The sequence below is a fragment of the Triturus cristatus genome, chromosome 4_2, assembly GCF_964204655.1.
Source record: "Triturus cristatus chromosome 4_2, aTriCri1.1, whole genome shotgun sequence".
In the NCBI taxonomy this organism is placed as follows: Eukaryota; Metazoa; Chordata; class Amphibia; order Caudata; family Salamandridae; genus Triturus; species Triturus cristatus.
In genome coordinates, this window is record NC_140586.1 from 302,263,390 (window position 1) to 302,281,243 (window position 17,854).

General features: G+C 43.1%; 1 protein-coding gene across 2 annotated transcripts in view; it reads right to left on the bottom strand.

Moving 5' to 3' along the window:
- The window catches only part of ASTN1 (astrotactin 1), a 636,055-nt gene that overhangs the window by 233,848 nt on the left and 384,353 nt on the right, over positions 1 to 17,854 (bottom strand). For both annotated transcript variants that reach the window (XM_085601605.1, XM_085601604.1), the window contains one exon: positions 11,726 to 11,810. In XM_085601605.1, coding sequence (XP_085457731.1) covers positions 11,726 to 11,810 — 85 coding nt within the window. The remainder of the gene's footprint in view (positions 1 to 11,725; positions 11,811 to 17,854) is intronic.

Genomic DNA, 17,854 nt, shown 5'->3' on the forward strand with positions numbered 1-17,854 from the left:
CTAGGGGCCAATAATAGCTCTGAACTGGATGAGGTGGTAAAGGAAAACCTGGGGTGCTCAGAAAAAAGGAATATTTATGTAGTGCTATGTGGATGAACAGAGTATAGTAAACATTATAAGCCAGGTAAAGCTTAATAGTGAGAAATCTGAAGTCAGTAAGACGAGAAAATGAGGTAAAACATGCACAGTGGCTCTCAAGAGAATGTTTCAAGGATGGTTGGGCCATTCCAGGAAACTGACTGAAAAATGACTAGAGCTCATTGGGAAAAAGCTAAAGTTATGAATATGTTTTTCATCTGTATTTGGAAATGAGTTCTCTAAATCAAGGGTGTCCAACATAGGTCGAGTAGGGCTATCTCTAAGCTAAATGTTCAGAATAACCTTATGAGATAATGTTACTTTCAATTAATCTAAATGTAACTCTTTTGCATGGTCTGTGGCCTTCCTGACACTACTGCAGTGATCTAGCACTTCATTCGACCACCCCGCATGAAATGATCTGATAAAGTATTTACAGCTGTGACATTTAAAGAGGCAATAAGTTAAAGTTCTCTTACCGAAAGTGATCACTAGGCAAGACAAGGTAAATATAATTAATAAACACCTGCAGTGAAATGGGATCTCCCCACCTGTGAGCTTTTGTCAACAATGTGTGGCTTTGACAACAACCCTTATGACCAGCCAATCCAAACTGGCGTAAGATATTATGACTTGTTCAAGCTAGCATTTTTTATACCTATGTGTAAGATGGGTGCAATGTGAGAATCCGGTGACTTCTGGTCAGTAAGTATAAGATATGTGTCAGAAACTTATTATGGACCACTCAGGGTACTATGGTGGTGATGGTGAAGGGGATTTTACCTGCACCGCTTAGGAGGTGTCCATCCTGTGTCACTAGGAGCTAGGCAGCTAGAGAGATTTTGGCTACATGCTGAAGTGTTGCCCAACGAGACTCTCAGGTGGCCAACTCTACCTCTTGCATTTATCACCAGGGTCCCGCTGCACCCTGTGTGCCTAAACCTTGCTTCAGGATGTCACACCAAGACGGTGGTTCTTAACATTGTGACTACTGCAGACCCCCACTGAATCGCAACAGGAGGCCAGGGAGCCCAGCCTAAGCAATTTCTATGATTTGAACCTCAAAGCAATACAAACACATACAGAAGCAAGTATACATAAAGCTAATACACAAAGTTTAAAATATTTAATTCACAAACATAAAATATATACAACATTGTACATTTTAATGGGAAATTTGGAGCTTTTCAAAATGTAGCTTTATTTCTCAAAGCTGAAGTGATAGCTAGACTCTGGCATTTCAAGTTGTCTTTTTTTGCTCCTAAATTATTCTTTTTTTCTGTACTTCAATTAAGGCCACCAATCTTTCATACTAGTTTCCATGTGCTGTACTGCTTCCTCAAGTAAAGCTAAGGACATCAATGTACTATGTAGCCACCAATTTAACATTTAAAATGTAACAATTTTCTGTTCTCTGCATATGTACTTAAATAATCTTCTAATGTTTAGCTTTCTGAAGAGTTGCGGACCCCCTGAGTATACGTTGTGGATCACCATGGGTCCGTAGACCTAAGGACAAGAACTACTGCCCCAAGGCATCCTGGAGCAGGAAGTGGAAAAGATTTTTTTCCATCCGTGCACAGTCATAGGAAATGGGAAAACTTTGTCTATGAAGCCGAAATGTTCACATTTTCAAAAGCCAAACTCAACAGCTCTTATGTGGGAGCGCTGCATAATTCCTTTCACCTCTTTACAAATATGGGCCGGATTTCGATGTCGGATGGACCTGAGTCCGTCCGACATGGATTCGGTACTGGGACCGACCGACCAACCTCCTGTCGGCGGTCCCAACCCAGCAATTAGGATGCAACCAAACACTGTTCGGTGGCACTCTTATTCTTTATAATGGGAGCATGCATTCCGACCGGAATGCATGCTCTCATTTAAAGTGAAGAGGTGCAGTTCTTCCCTGCACCCCATGGCAGGCACCTCAAGGTTCCTGTCATGGGGTGCAGGGATCAACAGAGGGGCACGGTAGGTGCCCCCTCGGCCTCCAACCGGAGGCAATGCACCCATGGGGGCTCTGCTGGGGTCCCCCAAAGTCGACTTCCGACAGCCTTTCTGTGTCAGAAAGGCCTGCACAGAAAGGCTGTTGGAATCCGACATTGGAATCCCTCGAGCGGAAAGAGCCGCCCTTGGGATTACTGAAGTCATTCTGACTGGCGGACGGGCTCTCTGACCCTGTCCAAAGCCAGTTAGAATGACCAGTTGGATTAATTCCAACCAACACCATCCTAATGGGTCAGTCGGAAAGGAATCCAACTGGCTGATTATGATGCGTTAGGAAGGGATCCGACCGACGATCGGAGCCGTTTCCTAACGCATCATAATCAGCCCCTATGTAGTAAGATTGTCATTTCCTTACCAGAAAAATGTACATTTTGACTTGAAGGGTTGCGAAGGTTTTGAACTTCATCAAGGTTGTACATTTTTTTAAACTTCTGCTGTCTTTGATTATTTTTGGAAAGACAGCTTTGGCGCAAGTATTTTCATGCAGTTTTATTCCTTCCACCAAAACCGGCCTTACTGATTATTTTTTTCAGGCAATCCTACATTTCTAAGATTTATTTTCACAATTTAAACTTCGCAACATTTGTAAAACTTAGAAAGACTATTTTTGCCTTTAGCCAATGATTTTTTCAGGTTAATTAGTGCCCAGCAGCTTCACCAACAATGACGTTTTGCAAAAATCAAGATAAAGTAAAACAAGAATTGCGAATTCTTGTTTGTTTCAGTTTTACAGGCAGCCTTGTTAATTGAGTAATGTTCCCTCTGCTATCTTGTGCTTCTGCCTATTCCCTTTGACTCTCAGGGCAATATAGTTATATAATTAGAAAGAGTAATGAATTCCAACTTAGCTACGTGGTCCTTTTGGAAGATGACTACAACTCGGTGAGCCACCACCAGGAACAAAGTCTTCCATTTGGTTAATTCATCTGTGGGCGAAGAGGAGACAAAATTTCCCCTGCACGTTTTGTGAAGATTTCTTAAAACCAGTTGTGGGCTGTGCAGGTCAGAGCAGTGGGGTGTGGCGGGGCTGGGGCGGGGTGGGGTGGGAGTAGACAGACGACAACGAGGGAAAATAACAGTTTAAAAAAAGAAAACCACTTACCTTGCGCTCTACGCATCTCCCAGTCGGTGATGCGGTGAGGGCAAGGTAAGTGGTTTTTTTTTTTTTTACATTTTAATTGACCACATTGTCATTTGTCAACTACCCCTCCCCCGCTCAGCCCTACCTCTCTTACCTGTACCAGCCGCAACTGCTCAAAACCTTTACAACTTTTGCTGTTTCCCAAAGAGCTGTCGTCATTTTTTAATCAGCTTCCTGAAATGGCCCAACCATCCTTAAAACATTCTCTTGAGAGTCACCATGCCTTTCATACCTCGTTTTCTAGTCTTACTGGCCTCAAATTTCGTACTATTAAGCATTTCCTGGCTTATAATGTTTACTATACTCTGTTCATCCACCTAGTGCTACTTAGTGTCCCTTTCTTCTGAGCGACTGCAGCCAAAACATTTGAGTAGATCATATGCAGCTTTATAAACCCTACTGGGAGCATATTGTCATTTGTTGCACATTTTAAAGACCCAAACAAATTAGACAACATTTTATTTTATATTATAAAATGTTTTACAAAACTCCAAAGGATTAATACCTTGCTGATCTTATAGAATTAACTGCATTGTTTTTAATGCTTTAGTATTAATGTGTTTTTGGTAAATCAATGCAACAAGAATGTGCCATTCTATGTAAAACAGCTTTGTACTTATTTGGCCATATTTTCTGCTGATAGGTATGTAGAAGATTATTGCTTATCTTCTAAAACCGTATCAATGTAACCCTACTTCCTTCGTGAACCTTGACAAGTCTATGTGTCCTTCAATTTTTTTCTTGTGCTAATGAATTATTCAACGTTCTGATTTATTTTAACTAGTTCCCTTTTGTGCATGGAATAATGAGCATTGCACGATATTGGGGGCGTGTAATGATATATCCATCGACAATGACAGGGGCTGGTACAATGACAGGGTGCCATAAAATAACAGGGAGGCACACAACACTAGGAGTGATTCAATGACAAGGGGTGTACACCGTCCTAGTTATTTACCATGACTTGGGTGGGGGTGGGGAAGGGAGGGGGAGACATACAAAAATAAAGAGTCATACAATCACAGGCAACTATATTCACTGACAAAACAGCCCTGCCACGTTTTTCGGGGCCATGCATGGTGTGCTGCTGCAGTCCAGGTTCTCTTTTAATTCTGCGGCTTGTAGTCCTGTTTATTCCACTAAAAAACACAGGACTCCAAGTCCCAGAATTCAAAGATAAAACCTGGACAGGAATAGCGCATCACTCATGGACCTTGGAAACATGGCAGTCATGAGAATAATATTTTTAATACTGTCTGCATGCATGTAGGAAACAACTTCTTTACAGATCAACGGTTCATTTTAGGCCAGGGGTGTCCAACGTAGATCCACCAGAGCTGGGTAAATGCCATATTTTCAGTCTATCCACAAAAGATAACTGTACGGAATATGACTTTAAATGGAACTCATGCACCTTGCTGTTATCCTGAAAACCTGGCTTGAATCCTGGCCATGGACCTACATTGGACACCCCTGACTTAAAGGTTACTGAAGATTACTCTCTGGATCGACACTTCAAAGACTTAAGAACCTGGGTCCGTACAGAAGGGCAATTAGTTTTGATAAAGAGTTGGTTTAGCAGAACCCTGTCCATTTAGCTCACGAGTTTGCTTCACTTATACCTTGGAACCAGTCATGCTCCATGATTCGTATTTACTGCTTCTTGTGAAAGTTAATTTGCCCCAGACGACAGGAAGGACGTCATAGCACTAACAGTGAAAAGACTCACATGTGGGAATTTCAGAGGCTTTCAACAAAACTGAAGCCTTGGACAGGCTTCAGTAAAAGAATTCCCCCCAAAAAAGATCACCTAAGCTAAATCTCTTCACTTCAAAGGCAATAGACCCCTCCAGCTTGAACTACACGTACAAAAAAATAACCAAAAATGCCAGATTCCATCTAAAACTCCAACAGTCTCAAGCCTTTCATCTCAAAACAAGGCCTTGAACTGGTCATCCAAAACCTAGTCATTTCACGAATAGACTAAAGAAATGCACAACTGTACTGACCGGACTACCTAATACTTGTCTTTGAAAGGTGCCTGGAGATTGTAGCCGGAGTCACTGGAATTACGTGGCAGTGAAGGACCAAATTATGTGGCAGCGTTGAAAAAATGATGCATTAAGAAAAAAAAAGTATCGGGAACAAAATAGCACAACATGTAGTAGTATTATTTTGACATTTTAAGAACTCTTAATGCTGCCTGGGCAAATTTGTGCCTCATTAGTACCTGTTAATATCTGAATACACCAATCAGCAACAGAAGGGTGAACAGGTATTCTTTGCAAATGGTCGCCACTGTGCAGAACCATGTTTTGTGAGGGAACTTGCAATCCTATTGAGGCAGAAACACATTTTTTTGATAGTGAAATCTACAAATTATGCAGCAGGTGGTGGGAAGTGTTGCAAATGCGGCAAATGCATAGTCATAAATAACAAAAAAATATAGCTGTTGCATGAATGGTGCAACAACACATTCGAGAGGGTTAGGTATTTGGGGGTCACAAGCGGAAAAGCATTAACTTGATGGATGAATGGGGTACTCACTGGGGAAGGTGAGGGCTTTGCCGGGCTTCATCAACAGCCTGTTTATTTTCAGTCCCTTGTGCACACCAGAGAAGACTGGAGGACAGTGCTTGGCCACGTGTATGTGGGTATATGTGAGGGGGAAAGTACTGCTTCCACATTCTTCATCTTGTCCTCTCCCTCCTTCTATGTCCAGGGCCACTTGAATTATGCGATTCTATGGCTGTGGCACTTTCCGCATACTTAGGGATTTACCTTTGTCAAATAATTGATCATCTGCTGCATAACATGTAGACGTTTAACAAAAGAATTGTTTCTAGTTCAAATGGATCAAAAGTTAATAAAAGCGGTGCAACATGTGTTTCCGTGCAGTAGAAGGTAGTTTTGAATAGTTCACTAGCCATCTTCAGTTGCTTATTGCTGCATTTGGTTGCCAAACTGGCACTAATGAGGTGAAATCTTCGTACAGGCAGTGTTACCATGAGTACAAATTGTAATTGACAAAATAATGAAGAAATACTAGCACAAAATATGCTGCACTAAGTCACATACTTTGTCTGTTCTTCCAGCAGCCCTGTCTATATCTCAATGCTGTGTGATTTCAATGCCAGCTACATTAAGGGGCTGAGTCTCAAAGTTTAGTTCATCCTGAGAGATGCAAAAACACCAATGTGTGTGGAAGTAAAACTGTTGTAGATCAGGGGTCGGTGCAAATAGCGTTGGACAGTTATTTTGTTTTTGTTGGATGTTATTGATGGAGGCCAATGGTGACATTTGGCTGGAGGTGAGGAGGTGGTTCTTCATGCACAAGGTATAGCTAATTCCTAATCTGTTTGGTTCTAGTGCCCCATGTCATGCTTAGGCCTAGCCTGTTTCCAGGTACTTACTCCCCTGTCTCATCCAGTCTCTGCACAACTCTACTTTTCCTGCAGATCCCACACACGGTGCAGTTGTCGACAGATGGCGTTGTGCTTTTTTTCTTAGATCCCACAGTTCACTTGATTTGCACTGGTAGTTGCATCAGGTATTTTGGTAGTGGCCATTGCTATTATTAGCTTCTCAGTCAGGTTCCTAATATCAAGACCAGTGCAAGTCCCATGTACTTCTCACCTTTTTGTGTCACAACCCGGTCAGGCTCTCATAATTTTGTGTCCCTCTGCTTTCTCTATAGCGCCACTGCAGGCCCATGGTCCTTCCTTTGGGGTGCCGCAGGCCCATGCTTCTGTCTTCTATTGGGCTGCCACCGAAGGCCCATGGTCCTTCCTCTGGGCTGCTGCAGGACCATGTTTCTCTTGTCTTCTGGGCCGCTGCAGGCCCATGTCCCTCGCTTCTTCTGGGCCACGGCAGGTATATGCTTCTCGCTTCTTCTTGGCAGTTGCAGGCCCATGCTTCTCTTGGCTTCTGGGCAGTTGCAGGCCCATGCTTCTCTTGTCTTCTGGGCAGTTGCAGGCCCATGTCTCTCGCTTCTTCTGGGCCACGGCAGGTATATGCTTTTCTCTTCTTGCTGGCAGTTTCAGGCCCATGCTTTTCTATTCTTTGGGCTGCTGTAGACCCAGAGTCTTTTCGCTACTTCTAGCCTTGTACCATAGGCCACTTCTTTGGGAGCTGAGGTTCATTTTGCCAATTCACTTTGGTGTCTCTGCATGGCAGATATGCCCTTCCCCCTCTATTTCTTTTTTGGGTTGATAGTGGTTTTTTTCAGATGATATCTCTGTAATTTGTTTGATATCCAGGGCTTTAAGTGGGACTGATTCTGGTAATTGCAATTATCATTTTGAGTAATAGCATGAGAAACCGATATACACAGCAATTGAAAAAATTAGAGCGCCAAAGAAAAAGAAAATGTTGTGTTTACATGTGATGCGAGAGAGAAAGTGTGTATGTGCGTGCATGTGTGCGTTTGTGTGTGTGTGTAGGGGAGAAGGCACAAGGAAGCACCTGCAGAAGGACAGAGTGAAAAGGCAGCAATTAAGAGCAATGAGGCGATGTGTGAGATATAAGATAAAGGATTCTAAATGTCCGAAGAAAGAGTGTGTGTGTCAAACAGAGCCAGACATTGTCTAGCAAAGCCATGTGAAGTCGAGAACATGAGTGACAGAGACAGTGAAGACTGCTACTCCTTATACAGATCAGTGGCATAGCAAGGTCAGGTGGTACCCGGTGCGGAAAATTTCTTGTCACCACCCCGCGTCAAGTTCAGCCGCGTTTCGTTGCGTTTGTTGACTGAACTAAAAAGTTTCAATATGTACATATGTTTGCCATTTTGTCACCCCCTCAAGAATGACACCCTGATCCCTTCAGATTCACATATTTTCAGAGTGGAAACATTTTAAACTCTAATTATTCGCAATTTTGCAGCTCAGTTATCTGATACAGCTAAGGATTGGCAAAACCAATAGGTCTGGCTTGTTTTAGGTGTATGTTTGTTGTTATGGTATATGTCTAGATGCAAAAAAAGCCAACTCACAGAGAGGCAACCAAATACTGTTCAGGTGGCATGATGTGTGCTAAGTGCACGTTTTAAACTACACCTTTAATTACACGGGCCACACCTCCTGGAAAGCATTCCTTGCTATGCTTCTTCGGCCACACCCTTCCCCTTGCCTATTTCATCCCAGCTAAAGCACTGCAGCCATCTTGCTCTTGGTTGTGTTGATCTAAGATTCTCTATCACAGCTGGCGCCTTATTACACTGGGGCGCAACAGCAGGTGTGTCAGTTTTTTGTGCCTCCAAGGCTATGTTGTATTACATAAGCGGGCGGGGCACATGTAGAACTGACTCTACCTTAAGAAGGCGTTCCCTCATTTAAATAGAGTGTGGCCTCACACAAATGGGGGAAGCACTTTGCCTCTGTGCCCCCGCTGTATTAGGATGCGTAAATAGAAAACAATGGTTCCACTGGATAAATTTGTAAAAAGAGTATCAACCAATTACACTTACATCTCCAAATCAGATTGAACACAATCACTTATAAAAGTGTACATAAGTTGTACATCTTATGTTTATAGACAGATGGCTGCAATGTCATGATGACACCACCTGACTTAAGCACCAAAGGGCAGATTTATAAGCCCCTTGCGCTGCCAGTACGTCACTGCTCCATATTCACAAGGACAGGAAAAGCCACCCTGCTTGGCTTTTCCTGTCCTTGTAAATACGGTCCCTTTACACGCAGCACTTTGCGTGAAAGTGGCTTCCATGGGTGTTGCTGTGGGTGTTCCCACGCAACACCCATGGAACCAGACACATTTCCAGATTTATGAGGATTCGTAAACCTGGAAATGCATCAGTATGCTACGCCACCCTAGGGGTGGTGTAGCGAGGCGCAACTAGGAGAAATGTTTTCATTTCTCCTCGTTTTTTTCCTCTTTCAATGTGAGCTGCATTCTACAGCACACATTAAAAGAGGAAAATGCCTGTAGTGATTGTTTTTGTGCAGGAAGGTGCCCCTTCCTGCACAAAAACAATCTCCCCATGATGCAGGCATCCTTGCACCATGGTGCAAGGGTGCCTGTGCCAGCACATGGCAGCTGTTTGTGCGCCAGCACTGGGGAGAGCACACGAATACCACATATTATTGTACATATGCCACATTCCTGTGCTCTGAAAGTGCCGCAGCGTGGTGCAGCCAAAGGGCCTGCGGTGCCAGGCTGCGGCACCTTCTTGTAAATCTGTCCCATAGAGTTGAAACTAAAGCTGGGGATTGTTTTATGATTGGCCTGTTGGAATACCATTACCCAAAAACAGATTCTTGACAATAATTTCTAGGCAACCGTTGTTATTTTTAATGAATTTGTTAGAATCATGTATATTTTCATGCACCGGAGAGCACTGCCCCATCTGCACCATTTTCGCTAAGTACTACTCTTAAAGTGTAGTTTTTTTTATACATTGTGAGCAGATCGAACATCAAGAGTGGATCCCTTGTATGTTTTCTATTCTTTCGTAACTGAGTTTCCTCAGTCTGGGTTGACAAAGATCAGTGCACCTCCCGGAGGACACCCTCAGAGACATGGAGTTGAAAAGATCATTGAAAATTACACCACATGAGCCTATTTTACAGGACTACACTGAAGAGTGTTACAGGAGTGACGCCTTTTGTAAATCTGAAAAGGAGACTAGAAGGATTCAAACTAAATCCTACGTGGTTGAAGTGGGGAGAGAGACAAAGCAGGGAAGGGGATTGTCTAAAAGAATTGCCAAGCACCAGGAGAATACAAGAATCGGTTTGACAAGACTCATAAAATGAAAAGGATGAACTGGAAAGAGTGTGACAGAGTTCTACTGGGAAAGGACATTGCATGTCACCTTGGTATTCAATGACCTTTTAAAGGAACACTTCAGTGATTTTCAATAGCCTTAAATGTAAGGCAGTGGATAATTTATCGCATGAATATAGCACCCCTAGATAGATAAACAAATACTTTTTTATATGAGCCTAGCTTGGATTGCCTTGACTGCCTTACTGCTAATTAGGTTATGGAGACTGGCTTATACATGGCTGAGTTTAAGGTGCAACTTGTCGCTGGCTAAGATAGATCGATAACGTTTAAACTTAGATGTGACAGGTCAAGTTTACCAACTGCTAGGCAGATGGGTGCATTGAGTGGCTTACGCTTATCCCTGATTGAGTAAGTCAGACATAACCTGGCTGAAATGAAAAACTCAGACTTATCTTGCTGGAATTTTTCGGTCTTCTTTACTTTGGTTGGATTGGGAAACTACTTATCTGGTTTGACTGGATAAGTTAGACCTGCCATGATTAGGTTGAGGAGACAGAAGCATGTCACTTGGGAGAACTCAGGAATTACCTGTCAAAAAAACAGTGAAAGATGAGACCAACTCTAGTGTGCTTTAAGAGTTAGACTTAAGAGTTAGACTTACCCTTAGTTGTGATGAGTAGGCCAGACTTACACCTGTTAAGAGTAAATAGGCCAAATGTACCCCTGGTTGATGTCAATGGGCCACACTTGCCCGTAGGAATGATGAGTAGGTTTGGCTTATCTACTGTCTAGGGTAAGTAGGTCAGATTTACCCAGGGTTGATTTAGTAGGTCAGACTTACCGCTAGATGAAATGAGCATATCATACTATATCCTGGACGGGATGAGTAGATCAGACGTAGCACTAACTGTGATGAGTAGGTTAAACTTATCCTCTAGTTTAGGGTAAAACTAGTCATTATCTGGGGCGAGTAGGTCATTCTTACCACTTGTTGGGATGAGTATGTCAAACTAACCCCTTTACAAATTTGAGCATGTATATCTGCTCATCGGTCACTTCACTGGCAGCCTATCAAACAGAATATTCCTTTTGAAGTTCTATGACCTGGTGCATCACACCTAATATTATACTAGGCCTAAGCTACTGTCTCTTTTATGTCACTTCATGTCCCTACCAGATCTCTTAGATCAAGCTCCCTATTTTTGCTTAGGATCCTTCAATACAACAATGAAGGATTTAGGGCAATATCTTTGAGTATTTTAAACTCTAAGCGTCACAACTCCCTTCCTGTTGACCATTGGTAGACTTCTAATTTTGTATTTTTACAAAAAAAAGTTGAAAACCTACCTGTTCTACTTTGTATTTTCACTTCCCTGTGTGTCCCTATCCTTTTAGCATTTGCTCCTCCATGTGCCATGATGCCCTCAGGTGACTGCACTTTTCAAAGAAATAAATGAATTAAATGAATAGACAGACTTACCCCTGGTTGATATGAGCCTGCTAGACCTGCCCCTGTTTGGGTTGAGAAGGCCGTATTTATCCCTGACTATGGATTTCGAGATCTGAGCTAACTGTACTGAAATGACAGACTGATGGGTTAGACAGATCTTGGTGTTTTCCGTGGTTAGACCTAATCAAGATAGTACATCAGACTTACTTTTGGTTTAGGTAAGTAGGTCACACTAATCTTGATTGGGATGGGCAAATCAGATTTACCACTAGAAAGGGCAAGTAGATCAGACTTACCCTTGGTTGGTTCCCCACTCGTTCCGGATACATAGGTTCTTGTGCACCGGGTCTTTCATGTATCCTTCATAGCAGACGCACTCTCCTGGAGACAGAAGCAAGTCAATCGTGAGAATTCAAGCATTACCATTTGTTCTACATTACTGTTCACCCAGTAGATGCTGTGTAATTGTTTTTTCCTGCACTCTTCCAGGAGATGATTCCACATCAATCCCTTTCAATAAATCGACCTGCGTGAAGATCTACTTGGCCAACTCTACATGCCAGAAGCCATGCTGCAACATGTGCTTCTGCACCTACTCTCGCACAAGAGTTCTGAAACCGTTGCTTACTAACACAAAGGACAACTCTGGCTCCTAAACTAAATGGGGACGATTCACAAAAGCATTTATGAGAACAAGAAGTTGTATTACAGGAGTATGTTTCATATATTCTTACAAGCCTTTGTAGATCGGTTCTTACATGTCAAACTCTCCGCTAGTAAAAGTTATTTATATTTGAATGCTCCCTGAATAGCCACATTTTCATTCATTTTATAACTTTTGTTTTATATATATTTTATTTGGTTTATAGATATTTTGAGTCCAATTCACAAAGGAATATGACCGTATGTAAAAGAGAACTACTTTACCTATTCTAAAATACTTTTGTAAATAGATCCTACTGTGCTTCCTTCCCCCTTGAAGAAACTACAATATACAGGACTGAGTTAGCACTGATACCAAAAGTTCACTTACACAGTCCCACAGTCACAAAAGTCCTCTCTAAATCTCAGCATTTATTCCCTCTGGGTCCAGATGTTAGGCTTTGTATCAGTGACTCAGTAGTTTTTCACTGATGAGCTGCTGTTTTTGCACCGAACAACCACTGCCAAATTTAATTTGTACTGACTGCTCAATGGAAGAACAACATTTGAGTAGACTCAAATAATACTTTTGCATAACTTATTTTCCTGCCAATCCTAGTGAAACTATTTTAGTGGTGTGTGAAATTCCTGTAACTTGCTTCTGCATAATTATGCAAATTCCACAAAAATTATGTAAAACTGTTCCAAATGTACTACATTATAGTGCAAAATCCATCTTCGTCTGCATTTTAGACTCATGGATGCATTTTGCACTGAGAATAACAGCCAGTCACGTTCTGGTCAGTTGTGTTTTTCCTGTGCTCCTGCACTACAATTTTGCTGCAAGCACAACACAATTACAACATGTGGCGTAATTTCAGGAATTTCGCATAAGTGTAATATAAAATTTCAACAGTTATACAGGATTACGCCGGCGGGATAGAAATTTTGGCCAAGCCTATTCACTTTTGCAAAATTGTTCATTAACTGGTGCAATGCACGTAGCCCAGCCCAGTTTCCAGACACAAAGCTCACTCACAGTAAAACATAGAAGCACCTACAGGCTTACAGAATAAACCCTCCTAGGCAAACTCACACGGGCACACACAGCAAGCACACGCATCCATATGTGCAGCTACCAGTTTACAACACCATTATTAGAGGACGGCTCAGATCTCACGTAGCGCTTGGCTACACTTACGGGTGACTCACTTTCCTTAACAAAATAACATAACATAACATAATATAGCATAACATATCACAGCACCCCGATGCCTCCCAAGCATGTCAAACTACAATCAACCTAAAGCTATAAATTATACGGAGTGATAATGCCAAAGGCGATTTTAACCAGGTTTTGAAAGAGCAGCAAAGTGCAAGATAACGCCGTCATCAGCAGCGCTGTGAGGCAGAGATCATAGAACAGAGACGCCTAAAAGCAAAGTGAACCAAATACAAGAAACAGTCATCTGGTTACCAGAACTAAGTAAAGAGAGTCATCATACCACAGAGCTGGGTGGGGTAGCCCCAGAGGAAGTTCCCGGGGTATTCGTTGCATAACAATTTATAAACGAAGCAGTGCACCACCAAAGCTGCTGAGTGGAGCTCAGAACAACTTCAGAGGTCTCCAAACATCAGAAGTCAAGAGCAGCAATCATAATCAAGTAAGTTTGCTTTTCTAAAGGACACCAAGAAAGAGGTCACATTTCCTGCAAATTTCAAAGATGACCCAGAGGCCAGTGTGTCGCAAGGCCTCAGAGATGGTTTGCATAAACAAGATCACCAAAAATAACATGACTCTCTATATCTGTAAGTTCCACCAATGTTTACAATTCCGCCGCCTTATTGAAACCACCATCACCATTCGATAACGCCAAAAAGCTGAATATTGGTGACAGATGGACTGCCTGGATAAAAACATGTGATTTCATTCATGTGATAGAAGAAGCAGATAACAAGGCGATTATCAAATACCTTATGAATCTTGCTGGTGAAGGTGTAAAAGAAATCATAAAGAAAATGCTGCGAGCTGAAGAAATTACATACTGTCAAATCATACCAGCCTTGAAGCTCAAGTTTAATCCAATGCCAAATTTAGATTACAACAGGTAATTTTTCAGTCAAGAATGACAGAACGTTCCATGGATATTTTTGCGAGCTTCGGGAAAAACTCGGGGTTCCGCATCAACTGGGGCAAGTCCTTACTCTATGTCCTCCATGGCAGCCCCCCTAGACTTCCCAGCAACTACCTACTCACAATTGCAGAGGGCGGATTCCGTTACCTCTGAGTCTTTGTCTCACTGGACAAGACATTTACCTATGAACAAAATCTACTGCCGCCCTTGAGACGGCTCCAACGGGACTCCGCCACTTGGCAGAAACTTCCATTATCCCTGCTGTGCCGTGCAGCCCTTTTCAAAATGATGGCCTTTCCCCGGTTTCTCTATGCCCTGCAAAACTACCCAGACTTAGTGCCGAATTCTTATTTTGTGGCTATAGAGGCGGCACAGCGATCCCTCCTATGGGCAGGTACACCTCGGATAGCGCTGCACAAGCTCACACTGGGATGGTATGACGGAGGGATAGCCCTCCCGAATATCCACAAATACTACTGGGCCGCCCACTTGGCGGCAATCAACCAGGGGACGTATAGGGACGGTAATGACCAAGGTTACGGAATGGATAGGTGGTTACTCCCGGGTGGGAACTATGAAATCGCACTCTACTCTAAACCGGGGAAACATCAGCTCACGGGGCCGACTAAACACTCGGTGCAAATATGGCACGCGGCCCACAGACAGCTCGGTTGGTCCAACACTCTGACGATGGCCACTCCACTGTGGGCGTCGGAGAGACTGGGCAGCCTGGGTCGCACGAGGGGATATCGTAGTTGGGACCTTATTGGTATCTCCCAGATCAAGGACTTGTGGGGGCCCAAGGGGGTCAGATCCTTTGCTTACCTGCAGGAAACTTATGATTTAGCGCACACGGAATATTTCCGATATCTGCAGATTAGGCTCTCCCTTCAAGCCAACATCCCACCGGGGTCCAAGCCCCCCCAGGCCTCCCCTCTGGAGGACAGGTTGCTCGACGGATACTTGCCCGAACATGCCATTTCACTTACATATAAGAAGCTTATCAATAATCCCCCTGATCCCCTTGGAGCCCTTAAAGAGAAATGGGTGGCGGATGGACTGGAGATCGATGAGGAGGAGTGGGTGGAAGCGCTGGCTTCCCCGAGAGAAGTGGCGATTTCGGCCAGACTCTGGCTCATACAGCTCAAAATACTGCATAGAGTGTATATCTCTTGCACTAGACTGCAGGGGACGGGGGGGGGGAGGGGCGCTGTAGACGGGGATGCGGTGTAGCTGGCTCTTTCTTCCATATACTGTGGGAGTGCCCGAGGGTGCAGAGGTATTGGAGGCGTGTGGTGTCTTGCATGCAAGAGGTATGGGAGGTGAACTTACGCCCAGAGGCCAAAAGATGCCTCCTGAACATCTGGGAACCCACGGACTTACCTGCGAAAGGGAAACTGTGGGCAAATGGTAGCAAAACGAAACATAGCCCGCCTTTGGGGTGCATCCACACTGCAGAAACTGGCCGAATGGCAAAGGGACATGGACTGGTGTATGCTGCAAGAGAAAGCTGTGTACACGGCGCGGGGGTGCCCCCGAAAGTGGGGGGAGGTGTGGTCAAAGTGGAACGAATACAGGGGGGACATATGTGAGCCTCCACAGGCCCGCCGCTCCGTCTTTGGAAACATGGACTGAACGGACTCTAATGTCAAATAATATACACGCTTTACTGATTTATGCTGTTCATACCTGTAACCGGTGCTATAGTGACTCTAATGCCTAATGACAGACCACATTGTTCCTTTGTTTTTCTTTTTTGCAAATAAAAAACAGAAATTTAAAAAAAACAAAAGAATGACAGAAAGTTGGTGAACCCATCGACAAATTTGTTCAGAGACTGGACACATGCATCAAAGACAGTAACCTCAATTAATTTAATGATGAGGAAGCTATCTGTCTCAGAGTTACTGACATATGCTTGTCAGATTCATTCAGACGACAAATGCTGAGAAAAACTCTTAGTCTGGAGTGAGTTTTCATGGCTGCCAGAGCTGAAAATAATGCTGATCAACAAGCTGCTAACCTGGAGGCCAGAGGTGCCAAGAGTGTGCAAGTCATGAATGTGAAAAATAGCCCATAGCACAAGGCAAGAGAATGTCTCCACTGAAAAAGAAGATGTGCTTCAGGTGTGGATTTTCATTTCCACACGAAGGTAACTATCCCACCACTGGCCAGATCTACAAAGGCTGTGGGAAGAAGAACCATTTTGTAATAGTCTGAAAGGTGAAGGAAAAAGTAAGTGTGTCATGTCCCAAAAAAAAATGGCTGCCCAAACATTCCAGAAGTGACTTACGCCAACAAGGCCAAGCGACCACACAAGCTGAGGCAAATCATCACCAAACGAAGTTAATCGTCATCTAAATCATCGGCAAACAGTTCTTCACTATCAGTGTCAAGTGAAAGTGAAGAAGATGGTGGTGTAATGTCGATGTTTACTTCAGAGAAACTTGCATGTGTTGGACAACATATGAGGAAAACTGCTGGCCAAAGAAAAGTCGAGATGACAAAGCACCAAAGTCATTCAAACATTGTGCGAATATTACAGTAAAAGTCAATGGTTGCTAAATACCTTTTATTATCGACATTGGTGTGTCGATAAACATTATGCCCAAGAAGAAACACAATCAACTATCTCCATTGCCCCGACTTACGTCATTGAAAACTAAAGTGTATACATGGGCTGCATTGATGCGATTAAAAAGTCAAGGTTCATTTGTAGAAACAATGAAACACAAGTAAAAAAAAGTACAAGCACTCATTCATGTATTTCAAGGTACGATGTCAAGTGCCTGTTTAATCAGCTTCAGCACAGCTGCTGATATGGGACTGATATCAGTGAACTATTACCCGTATGCTCATCATGAAAGAGTGAATCAGTTCCCTTTGTTACTTCATGGGTTTGGAAAACTCAAGACTATGAAAGTACAATTACACAATAATGAGGACGTCCGTCCTATTGCTCAAAGACACAGACAACTTGCATTTCATTTACAGGAAGCTGTTGAAAAACTACTTGCATCCTTATTCAAGCATGATATCATTGAGCGTTCCACTGATCCAATGCCCTGGGTTTCTCCCATAGCGGTAGTACTTAAAAAATACAGTGAAGGAGCTGTACTCATCTGCGTGGCTATGCTTCAAGCGAGCAAGGCAATTGAAAGAGATCGACATCCAGGTTCATACATTGCCGACACTTTAAGACAATTGAATGGTGGGAAGGTATTCTCTCGCCTTGATTTGAATAAAGGATATCCTCCGTTGGAACTCAAGGAGAACTCCAGGTACATTACAAACTTGTCGACACATATTGGTCTGTTCCGTTACAAAAGACTACGGGCCTCATGTAGGAAGCCAAATACCGGTCGGTAACGGCCGAAATTCGGTAAATATCCCGTTACCGACCGGTATTTAGGCATTTGCTATGTAGGGGGCTGATTTCTGGATTCGGTATTTACCGAATCGGAAATTAAGAAATCGGTAAAATACCGATTCGGTAAATACCGAATCCAGAAATCAGATGTAGGGAGCTCTCTAAAGAGTGAAAATTAGTATTAGAAATTCGTTATTTACCACCAAATACAGGTTGGTGATAAATAACGAATACCTTGCAAAAAGCAATATTTTGCAGATTTAAGAGTGCCATGTGGC